This window comes from Zea mays, chromosome 1 (assembly GCF_902167145.1).
Source record: "Zea mays cultivar B73 chromosome 1, Zm-B73-REFERENCE-NAM-5.0, whole genome shotgun sequence".
Lineage (NCBI taxonomy): Eukaryota > Viridiplantae > Streptophyta > Magnoliopsida > Poales > Poaceae > Zea > Zea mays.
Window position 1 is genome coordinate 19308075 of NC_050096.1, and position 11555 is coordinate 19319629.

Here is an 11555-nt window from a genome sequence, read left to right on the forward strand (position 1 = left end):
GCACGAGTCTCATTTGGACTCTTAAGGCCAGGCTCAGCAACTACTTCAGGCTACCAAACAGACCACGTTCCTGAACAGCCTACCAAACATGCTCTAAATCTCCTTACCATGCCTTGTTGAACTTGGGAGATGTGTCCTTAGGTACTCAAGAGCTAGTATAAAAAAAAGACCTCGTCTATCAAACCTCTAAATTGTGTAAAAAAATCAAACAGAATAGTAATGGAAGAAGATGTGGTCATCAAGGTTTACACAAAACTCGAGCTATTATAACGTAAAAAAGATGCGAGGAGAACATAAATAAAGAATAAATTAACATGTGAATAGTTACGGATGCGGATGCTGTAGCCTGCGAATGTTCATATGCTGTTGTATAGTTTGTCTTCGTTTTTCTCTATAGTTTTCTTTTTAAACTTCAAACTTACAAGATGTATAGCTGATGCATGGATGCTTACATGCTCTATTTTCCTATCTAATTTTGAAGTGTAAAAATTAAATTAAATTTCTCTCACCATTTTTTTTCCTTCACTTTCTTTAGAATACGGTTGTCTCTCCGATCACTTATCGAGTATATAACTGTCTTGTCCGCTATGTTAAAAGCAGTAACGAAATAGAGATAAGAGCCATAATTGGCTTACTCTATGATCTAACTCATGATTTTTATGTATATACGGCATGATGCTGGTCATAGCTAATAAGTTACGTAAAACTCACGGCCGGAAATCACTGTCTCCTCTTTGGCGCTTCATCCTTGTGCGGTGGGGGATCATCACATGGCCTTCAGTATTCTGCTACCATGCATTCACGCTCCGCGCTCTGCAGCGCGCCAGCACCGCCGCCGCTCGGAGCAGTGTATGAGACGGACGAATAGTAAAGGTCCAGACAGACACAGAGACGGACAGAGGATCGCCTGCGCTGCGAGCCTGCCCTCTTCTCAAATCCCATGGACGTGTTTGGTGTTGCCACGCCGCTCCGGCCACCGTGTGTTCGCAGAATCTCTCGATCCGCGCACCCGCTTTGACCACTCTCTCTCTCTCTCTCTCTCTCTCTCTCTCTCGTAACGCTGATTTTAATAACCCCCGTCCGTACGGATTATTTGAAAACAACTCCCTCCAAACAGCCGAATTTCGCGATCCCGCCCGCGGGCGCTGCCGTCCCACGAACAAAACCACCCGACCGCGCGCCAAATCGCCCGCCGGCTCCACCCGCGGGCCGCGGCACGCAACACGGCCCAGCCAAAGCCCCAGCCCCCTCTTGCATAACAGTTGCATTGCATTGGTTATGGATGGATGGAAATCATTGCCCCGTCCATCCCCCCACGCAGAAAAGCTCGCCGGCCGGGCGCCGGGGCCCCGCCGCGTACGTGTCCGCCTGGCCGACCTCACCCCCGACCCACCCGCCTTATAAAGCGAGCGCCCGGGCACACGCCTCCATCCACCACACACACACAGACACACCACCACACGCCGGTGAGCCGGTCTCTCTCGCCCCCGTGCCCGTGCGCGCCACCTAGCCGTTCGTTCGCATCCATCCGTCCATCCGTCACACGCACACCACCACCAACCCGCGCGGCCGTGTCTATCTGGGTCTGGGATCGAGTAGCAAGCAATGGCGCTGGAGGCCGTGGTGTTCTCCCAGCCCCAGGCGGGCCACTTCGGCTGCGGCCGCGGGGACTCGCCGTACGCGGTGCCGTGGAGCGACCTGCTGCAGGGAGGAGGAGGAGGAGGGTTTGGCGATGTCTGCGCCGCGGGGGAGTGGGTCGACCAGCACGACCTCGACACCTGCTGGGCCGCGCCCACCGTGGGGGACGACTGGGACTGGGGGGAGGCGCTCTCGCGGGACCACTCCTCCTCGGACGCCGCCTCCACGGACCACGGCAGCAGGAAGGCGGCGCCCGAGCCGGCGGCGGGGAGGAGGAAGCGGAGGCGCACCAGGGTCGTCAAGAACAAGGAGGAGATCGAGAGCCAGCGGATCACCCACATTGCCGTCGAGCGCAACCGCCGGCGCCAGATGAACGAGTACCTCGCCGTGCTCCGCTCCCTCATGCCGCCGTCCCACGCGCACAGGGTACGTCCGTACGTGTGTGATAAACTAAACCTTTCGATAATCTCTCTCTGGAATACTAGCTAGCTAGCTCGGCAATGTGTGGTAATTAAATTAACAGCTGTGCTATGATTTATTACCACCATTACCAACCACAACAGGGTGACCAAGCATCGATCGTGGGTGGCGCGATCAACTACGTGAGGGAGCTGGAGCAGCTGCTCCAGTCGCTGGAGGTCCAAAAGAGCCTGAAGCAGAGCCGGGGGCGGCGGCCAGCAGGCGGCGGCGCCAGCTGCTCCCCCCCGTTCGCCGGCTTCTTCAGCTTCCCGCAGTACTCCACCGCCCCAAGCACCACGAGCAGCAGCGGCGGAGAGAAATGCTGCGGCCACGACGCCGCGGCCGCGGACATCGAGGTGACGATGGTGGAAGGCCACGCCAGCCTCAAGGTGCTGGCGCGCCGCCGGCCCAAGCAGCTCCTGAAGCTCGTCGCCGGGCTGCACCAGCTGCGCGTCCCGCCGCTCCACCTCAACGTCACCGCCGCCGTCGACGCCATGGTCCTCTACACCTTCAGCCTCAAGGTAATACTGAATTATACATATTAAAAAAAATCAATACTTTACTGGCTAAATTAATACAACGACGCATAAACACGAACTTTAGTGCTCCGGCCGGAACTACTCCACACTCCAGCAGGTTAGTTTAATTAAAGCCGGTAGAGACAAAACCTGGAAAGTAGATTCTCCTCCGTTTCCAATCTATCTATCTATCTATATTAGCGAAGCCGGTGGAGGGCGATTATAATGGTGGCTTGGCTTTCCCGTTTGGACGGCAGGTGGAGGATGACTCCAAGATGGGCTCTGTCGAGGACATTGCCACCGCCGTGCACGAGATTCTCGGCAGCATACAGCGGCAGCAGCAGGAGGAGGAGGAGGAGGAGACCGCCGCCATGTGAAACTCTGCACCACCTGCATGTCCGGCAGGCACACTGCCATCCTGCCAATGGAATCCATTGCCTGTGCATGTGATGACTGTGATTGCGCCCCCTTGCTAGGCACAGACACCTGAGCCTGCCATGATGCAGCAATACTGTCCCAGTCCGGCCGTGGTCGCAAAGAATATGCTATGAGAAATCTTAGGCTAGCTGTAATCTAAGCACCACCTCCCTTCTGGAGTGAGAGCACTTGTGTAGATTATTGACAGATACAGCTGATCTGCCCTCTCGAGCTACATACCACTGCGCGCTTACATACGCCGTCGTTGGCGTTAACAGGTCTCGACTCTCGAGCCTGCCTGCCAGACAGAATGATGGCTCGGCCCGTGATCTATATATGATGTGCTTACTGTGTATCAGTAGCTGCTAGCCCGCTACCATATACTACTATATACACACCACTACTTCATCCGGACATGCGTGCGTTAACTACACCGCGGCAGTCGTCTCCTTGTTCTGTCTCTCACCATGCAGGATCAGGAAGAACGAATGTTTCAGTAGCCTGTAGCACACACGTACGTCAGTGAAAAATGCGTCGGCGTACACGGCGGACAGCATGAGGTGAGCCTGTGCTAGGGGCGAGGCCACTGGAGGAGATTCCATTGACGACCATGAAACAGCATGACCGAAGGACCCAAGGACGACGGCAGTAGTCTCGTGTCGTCCTCCTCCTCCTCCTCCTCCTCCTCCTACTACAGCCTACACAGGTGGTGGGATTTCAGAAACGTATGTGTTCATTTTCACGCGCACGGCCTCTCGGGCCATGCAAGCAAAAAAAAATGTACTGCCACTCGGAAAAATTGCTGAACCGTACACGTTTTGCCTGACTGACACTTGGATGGTCGGAGCAACAGGGTCAGAGAATGCACTCGATTGTATTGTATGTTGCCCTTTTCAGGCCCAATACAACGGAGATTTCCCTTTTCTTGCAAGGCTCAGTCAGTGGTTCCATGAAGGAACGAAAGGGCCAAATGTCTCTACTTGCCTGGCGTGCTTTAGCTGGATCACACGTACGCACGTGAAATGAGTACACCCAACCCAAGTTTTCTTCGTCCTCGACTCAAGTGCCGGTGCCTTGAAAGCTAAGCTTTTCTCGCTTCCATCAACCTTGACGAGAAGAGGAGATTTTGCTTGCTCGAGCAGGTTACCATCACTTCAGAGCAAAATGATACTCCCTTCATACTTTTTTATTCGTCACGTTTTAGTTCAAAAATAAATTAAAGAAAGATAAATATTCAAGAACGAAGTTAGTAAAAATATGTACGATAGTCTCCATGGAAACTTTCCAAAGCTCGCACTCTGGTTCATGTCGTCATCGGGTGAAGACGTCCACTATGGTTTTACTGTTTCGACCTTTGGAATATTCCTTTTTGTACTTTGTGACGTGGTAGTGGGGGAGGAGAGGCGAAAGGGACGCAATTCTGAATGCTTATGGGCCTCTGCAGCGAAAACGAAGCCCAGTCAAATCGTGACACCACCGTACGGCTTCTGTTTAAGGCCTTTCACTCTTCAAACTGTTGGGCCTAATGAACCACTACTGAACTTTATTCGGCCCATATGTGCGCCACTTTGTTCTCTTTGAGTCTTGAGATCCGTTGAGCTCGGCTTTCCAAAACAAAGCAAAGACGGAAAAGAAATGAAGGCTCTAGAGAAAAAGCTGAAAGCTAAAACATTCAGCATGAAGACAGCATGAAAACATTCAGCAGGAGGCATGTCCCGGGGCCGCACTTGAAACCTTTTTTTTTTGTAATCAGATTTTTGAAGTTTGATGAAGTTTATATAAAAAAAACATTGATATTTTTAACGAATCTAATGGCCCATATTTGTTAATCATAAATGCTGATTATTTTGTAAACTCGATTACATCAAAATGATTTAAATCGGATTGTGTTATTTTTCAGATGCAGGAAGTACTGCTCAAGAAGGGAAAAACTGGAAGCACCGCTCAAGACAGCTACAGCCTACAGCTGCAGCTATTTTTTACATAGCAACAGCATACTACATGCTAAAGTAAACGCGTCACGTACTCACATGGCGGCTGCCAGGTGCCAGCCGGATCCCGGAGAGCAACGATAAAAGCAAAAGAAAAAAAATCGATTACTGTATCTACAGAACACAAGATGCCAAAGACACCCCCAGCAGCATCTTGTGCAAGCATGTGAACTTTCTGCGCTGTCGAGAAGGGGAAGGCCAGTGGTGGCCACATGACTCAAGATGCTCTCCAGCATGAACACAGCTGTCCAACAATCACATCAGCTGCCGGAACAATTCCAGATTTCAGATGCTGTTTTATAGATGATGTAGATTTCCCAAGAACAAGCCGCAGCGTCAGTGAAAAAAATGGAAGATGTCGCGGTCTCAGCTCCTGGTTGCAGAGAGCAAGAGCATACAGTACAGCGCACACTGAAGATACTACGGAGAAGAATGAATGTAGTAGTCCAAAGCGAACACATCTGCTTCGTGCAATCGTGTGTAGTATACTAGTAATATGACAAGGGACAACGTGACGTACTAGAAACAAATGAAAGAATTCCATTAATAATCCTCTGGATCATGAATCATGATATTCATATGTAACAGCCCATCGCTACCCCCACTAGAATCTCTCACATAACCTCTGCTCTCTCAGTATCTAAGAAAGAATCACCCACGACCCACCCACACACACACGCACAAAAGTAAAACACGATAGTATAAACAGCACCGCCCGACGCCGCGGGGAGGCGTCTAGAACATGACGGCGGCTGCGACCGCGCCGGCGACGGCGACGAAGCCGAGGGCGGAGGCGCGCGAGGCGGCGCCGCTGCCGGAAGGCGCGACGGTGGGGGCGCCGGCCGGGGTGGTGGAGACGGACGAGGTCGGGGCCTTCGCGGACGGCGCAGAGGCGGCGGGGCCCTCGGTGGGCGGGGCCGGAGGAGAGGCCAGCGGGGACGGCGCCGCGGCGGTCGGCGGCTTGGCGGCCGGCGCCGGGGCGGTGGCCGGGGACCGCACAGGGGGTGGCGGCAGCGGGGCCATCCTGGGCGCGGCCTTGGGAGCTGTGGTCGGGGTGGCGGCCGGGGCCTGCGCCGCCGCGACGACGGCGAGGAGGGCGACGATGGCGGCGACCACGGCGAAGCGAGCCATTAGGATAGTTGCGGCGGCGGAGGAGGAGGAGGAGATAGACTCGGCTAGAGATGCGGCTGGAGAAGCGGGCGGTTACTGGAGAGTGTGATTTGGGATTCTCCGGTGAATGCTTGGACTCGATCTGCGAGTTGTGAGTTGGAACCGATGGGCGGGGCGGGGTATTTATAGCGGGCAACGGGGTCATGGCCCATGGGCCATGGCCTCTCGGCGACCCTTCCGCGGGCCATGACCTCTCGGCGACCCTTCCGCCCCGGCTCTCTCTCAGGTCGGTTCACGAACAGCTGTGACGTTGGAGGCTCCCTGACGCGTGGGGTCACGTAACGTTGGACCGGGCTGACATCCAGCGAAGGCGGCGAACGAGTCGTTGAGCGGCGCCGTCCGGTTTGACGCTTGCAGCAGCGGCACCGCGTCGCGGGTGGTGACGTGGGGTGGGGGACCGCTGGAGGACGGTGCCAGTGCCTGACTAACGAGTAACGACTAGTTTCCGCGTGCAGGTGGTGCCACCTTTGCCGTCGGATGCGGAACGGACGCGGGGAATCGGGGTGGTCGGCGTCTTTCGTGGCTAGATTACCGGGGTGGCTGGCTGGGTTTCCTTTGGCCACGCCCACGCGCCACAGCCGGACGACAGGTCGGTTTGAATTGTTTATTCACGCTTTACGAGTAGGAAGTCCAGCCTCAGCACATCTGTATTTTAAAACCTCGTCGCCACTGGCCTAAGTGCCTAACGGTATAGAAGATTTTTATCTTCATAAAACTATAATCTAGTTCTATAAAATTTATATTAATATAGTACCATTATTAGCGTCAACTGTATAAAACCTCGTCGCCACTGGCCTAACGGTAAACTTTATAAAACCTCGTCGAATCTGGCCTAACGGTAACGGGCAGGAACCAAGAGAAGGCGTTGAGAAAGGCAATAGGATCGGGACACCGGACATATGCAGCTGGGATCCGAAGGGATTAAAAATTCTCTCCGTCTTTGGGCCTGTTTAGTTTTCCTAGACTAAAACATAAAGGCTACAATCTAAAGGCATGTACAACCTAAACACTGCTGCACGGTACTCCAAGTATAAGACACAACTAAAATACTAATAATACACTGGTCATGTCTAAAACATGTGTCTAATGATATTCATTGTACCAATCAAAGCATTCAATAAATTAAAGTGACCAATCAGCTAGTCTCCTGTCTCGAACATAGAGCTAAGACAATGTGTCTTCGTCAAGATACATGTCTTGAGTTTTTACATTCACCCCCCTAAACACACTCTAAGACACAACTTAAGACATCCATCGTACATGCCCTAACCAATTTTTTAACGTAATATAGGTAGGGCTGGGCAAAAAACCCGTAACTCGAAACCCGAACCCGAAATACCCGAAACCCGAATTTTGTTCGAAAATTTCGGGTAGCAACTTGCAAAACCCGAATTTATTTTGGGTAATTCGGGTATCACAATCGGGTACCCGAATTACCCGAACTTTCATGTGTCATGTACTCATGTCATGCTTAATTATTAATTTGTAAATCTATAATTATGTGTAAGTGTGTATAACTTGTGATTGTAGATTGCTTGTGTTTTATGTGTCCATGTATATCATTATTCAAACTATATTTTTATACTAATTTAATAGGATGTATGTGTTTTTATGAAGCCGACACAATAGTTCGGGTAGTTTGGGAATACCCGAACCCGAACCCGAAATTCTGGGTACCCGAATTTTCAGGTATTGCAAAACCCGTTGTAATTTCGGGTATCGATTCTCAAAACCCGAAATTTTAAAGACCCGAATTACCCGACCCAAAATTTTTGGGTAACCCGAACGCCCACCCCTAAATATAGGGGTGGAAACGAGCCGCTCGGCTCGGCTCGTCCATCTGGCGAGCTCGGAAAGCGGCTCGGCTCGCGAGCCAATGAGCTTAGCCATAAAACGTAAATCTTCTCTCTAAATAATAATATAAAATCTTAGAAATATTTTTAATAACATATTTTAAATTAGTAAAATGATATATCACAAATATAATATAGAAAATAGATTATTTTTATAGTAATCTCAAATAACATAAATTATTGTCTACTCGATACTAATATTATATGCTAATTAAGATTTTATGTAACAAACGCTCGGCTCGCTCATTTCACGAGCCACAAAAATAGGCTCGGCTCGGGCTCATTCTGAGCGTCGAGCCGGTCCGAGCCGAGCTGCTGCGAGCCCGAGCCAGCTCGTCGAGCTTGAGCTTTTTTCCCAGCCCTAACGTAATATCAGGAGCTCTGTATTTTAATTAATAAGAAGAATCTAATTGACCTAATTTTAAAGAAAATTGGACCAAAAAAGTACACAAGGTGAACAGCAGAGAAAACCAAAGGAAGACCCTACAAATGACCCAGACAACAACAACGCTATACACAAAGTCCATCTAGAGTCATCGTTGTTTATCTCAACACAGGGGACGAGCAACTCCAACTCTCCAGGACGGTTGCACATGGCCAAAGGAACTCGACGATGCCTACACTCAAATACCGGCACACAATGAGGAAGACAATGGAGCGCCATCGCTGCTAAGCCTCGACATACCCCATGTGAGGCAGCTCCGATCATTCACCATCCAATCTCGATCCTCCGTCTTGCCCCGACTTTTGCCCAACCTTCGAAACAAACAAGTCCACGAAGAAAGGGGGTTCGCCTCATGTTATCGTTGTCGAGTCACATTCTCTAACATAGCAGCTACGACTTCACGATGCAAGACCCTACCTCCACCCGCATACCGGGCGTCGAGAAGCGAAAGCAACTACTGAAGGCAACGTCGTGGCTGAGACGAACTTCAGCGGCGAGTCCTCCAGGAAGGGAGTGACCTCGGGGCCGCCATCGTCGCTTGTCTACCGAGCTTTCGCCCATGTTGCGTGTCACACTATCGCGCGTCACACAGAACCGAGTAACACCTTGTCGTGTGCGTCACACTATCGCGCGTCGGAGCCTATGTAGGACCATGGCTGCCACCACCCGGCGCTGCCCCCTGGCCTGGGGCACCGAATCCAACCACCATGGCAGAACCAGGCCGCCGCACCGCCGCGGGGCACGAGCAATCACACCCACAACCATAGCCCTTGCCAGCGCGCACAAGAGCTTGCCTACGCACACAGACCCACGCCCGTCCACACAGAGGACGACGGCACCAGCCATGACCACCAAGCGCCTATCGCCCAAGCGGCTGGCCCCAGCTCCTTCCGCTGCCACGACAACTCGCACGGTCAGCTCGTTGGCATCTCCCCATTGGGACCTAATCTGGTGCCCGAGCCACCGGCCACGACGATGGCAGCGCTCGTAGATACCATGCTGAGGCGGAGAAGGATAGCTGGGGAACACGACAGCCACCAGCGGAAGGAGAAGCCCAAGGAGGCGAGGGAGAGCACTCCTCGCCACCGCCGTCTGTTAGGAGTAGCTGCTATGTGGGGCCATTGCCAGGAGACAAGTGGGTTTTTGTAGCTATAAAAGGACAGTTGTATAGGGCCTATAGGCTAAGAGAGATATCAATTACCAATTATCAGAATAGAAACACTATTATCACATATCCTCTCGTCTTCTCCTTCCCTTGACCCCCTTTCCACGTTACTGCTACTTTCTCTCTACCTGTTATCTCTCTAGAAGCTTCTGTGTTGCTAACATTTGGTATCAGAATAGCACAATCCTGGATCCTCATCCGCGTTCGATTGCTGTGGTCGGAATGGAATCCGCGATGCAGCAGATTTTGGAAGCCTTGGGCCAGATGGAGGAGCGATTGATGACAACGCTGGGAAGCAGATGCGACGCGATCGAGCACCGCAGCACGACGACCGTGGAAAATCTGAGGGGCCGCCGCGTAGGGCTGGGCGCTGGCGCACGCGTGGTCGTCGACAACTTCTCCTTTGACTCGTTCTAGGGCCCCACCACCACTTCCTCCGTCGCCGCGCCGCGGTACGACGACGACGCGTTCGGCTCTTCGGCGACCTCGGCGTACGATGACGAGTTCGGCTCTTCGGCGACCTCGGTGTACGATGACGTGTTCACCACTGTCGCCCGCTTCGCGGCACCTTCTCCTTGCCACGACGACGACCTGCTTGGTGCGTTTGGGATTTTCATCCCCGACCGCGAGGCGCTCAACGGCAAGGCGACGGCCCACAACCGCTTCGACACCGCACCGCGCATGGAATCGGAGTCGGAGTCAGAGTTCCTCACCTCCCTTGCTGCCCAGGCTTCCTCGGCCGAGGAGGCCATGGTCACGGCCGCGGACGCGGGGAGCCCCGCAAGGCTCAACCCGCGCTACCCGTGCCTCCCCGAGGGCGCGGTGTTGTTCCATCGGGATCCGGACGAGAAGGTCATCATCGACGGGACGGAGTTGTCCGGCGAAGTCCACCGCCTCTGTTTCTCCTTGTCGTCACCAGACCAGGCGATGAACCCCGCCACTCGGAGTCAGAGGCGATCCGCTGGACCCTGCTCGTCATCAAGTTGGAAGCGCGGCACGTGCGACTGCGTCAGGACTTGCGTCGGCGTCGACGTCCCCGTCGCGCATTCTGAGCTCAAGGTGTTCGACCAAATGCTCAGCCCATGCTTTGATGGAGAGCCTATTTTCGTTGAGGATCCCAACTACTCCATCCCCGACTTCGTCAACATCTCGTGCCACGACAACGACTCCGTGCAAGGCCTGCAGCTGGAGCGGCTCGACCTAGCGGGGAGAGCGTCCGACCTGGGCACCCTCGCCGTGCTCCCCGGCCTGCACACCCTCCGCATCTCCGACAACGTGCGCTCCGGTGCGTTCTCCAACATATCCACGCTCGCCGTGCTCAACATGTCAGCGGAGGTGATGGGGTTGTCCGAGTCGGGAAATGGCGGGAACGAGCATCCGCAGGAGGTAACAAAACCCTCCACCGCGTGGTGCGCTAGCATCTCAGCCGGTGGCGTCCATCGCCCAGCCTCCACCATGTCAGGGCTGCACGCGCGTGCCTCACGCTTCGCGCAGCCGCCGCCCATGTGAGGCCTCGTCAGGATCGCTAAGACGAACGTCCACCTCGACGCGCACGAACCGGTGGCTAGCTCACAGAGCTGGATTTTTTCCAGCAAGCACGAGCGCCCGAAGTACACGTACATCACTGACAGACAACATGCATCTACCCAGATTGATGCTCCAGCGGTGTTTGATGAAATGCAGCAAGGTGATACTTCAGTTGGTGTCGTACGTGATGTTTTCAACCCGTGCCTCAGTGAATCTGGTTTCGATAAGCATCTGACCAGGGCCATCTTCATCGACCTTGACTCAACTAACGTTGGCACTGGCTTCGGGTTGTGGTCCAGCGGGGCTAACAACAAGAACACGTCCATGGTTGAGCAGATGCCGAGGTACGGGGTCTTCAGGTCAACCAAAGTC

General features: G+C 53.2%; 2 protein-coding genes across 2 annotated transcripts; one reads left to right on the forward strand and one right to left on the reverse strand.

The window, feature by feature from the left end:
• Positions 1-1204: 1204 nt before the first annotated feature.
• LOC103631833 (transcription factor bHLH96) lies at positions 1205-3955 on the forward strand. Its single transcript, XM_008653611.4, has 3 exons — positions 1205-2064; positions 2202-2618; positions 2873-3955. Exons 1-3 carry the CDS (start codon positions 1606-1608, stop codon positions 2990-2992), a joined length of 996 nt encoding a protein of 331 aa, XP_008651833.1. The 5' UTR covers positions 1205-1605; the 3' UTR covers positions 2993-3955.
• Positions 3956-5542: 1587 nt separating this feature from the next.
• Positions 5543-6286, reverse strand: LOC100274829 (uncharacterized). The gene has a single exon (NM_001149097.1). It carries the CDS (start codon positions 6152-6154, stop codon positions 5759-5761), a length of 396 nt encoding a protein of 131 aa, NP_001142569.1. The 5' UTR covers positions 6155-6286; the 3' UTR covers positions 5543-5758.
• Positions 6287-11555: the final 5269 nt, after the last annotated feature.

Bases quoted from the DNA above. Each gene is read 5' to 3' on its own strand.
- LOC103631833 (XM_008653611.4), top strand. From the start codon at position 1,606: ATGGCGCTGGAGGCCGTGGTGTTCTCCCAGCCCCAGGCGGGCCACTTC. The intron at 2,065-2,201 runs GTACGTCCGTAC...CAACCACAACAG, and splicing joins CGCCGTCCCACGCGCACAGG to GGTGACCAAGCATCGATCGT. The intron at 2,619-2,872 runs GTAATACTGAAT...TTTGGACGGCAG, and splicing joins TCTACACCTTCAGCCTCAAG to GTGGAGGATGACTCCAAGAT.
- LOC100274829 (NM_001149097.1), bottom strand. From the start codon at position 6,154: ATGGCTCGCTTCGCCGTGGTCGCCGCCATCGTCGCCCTCCTCGCCGTC.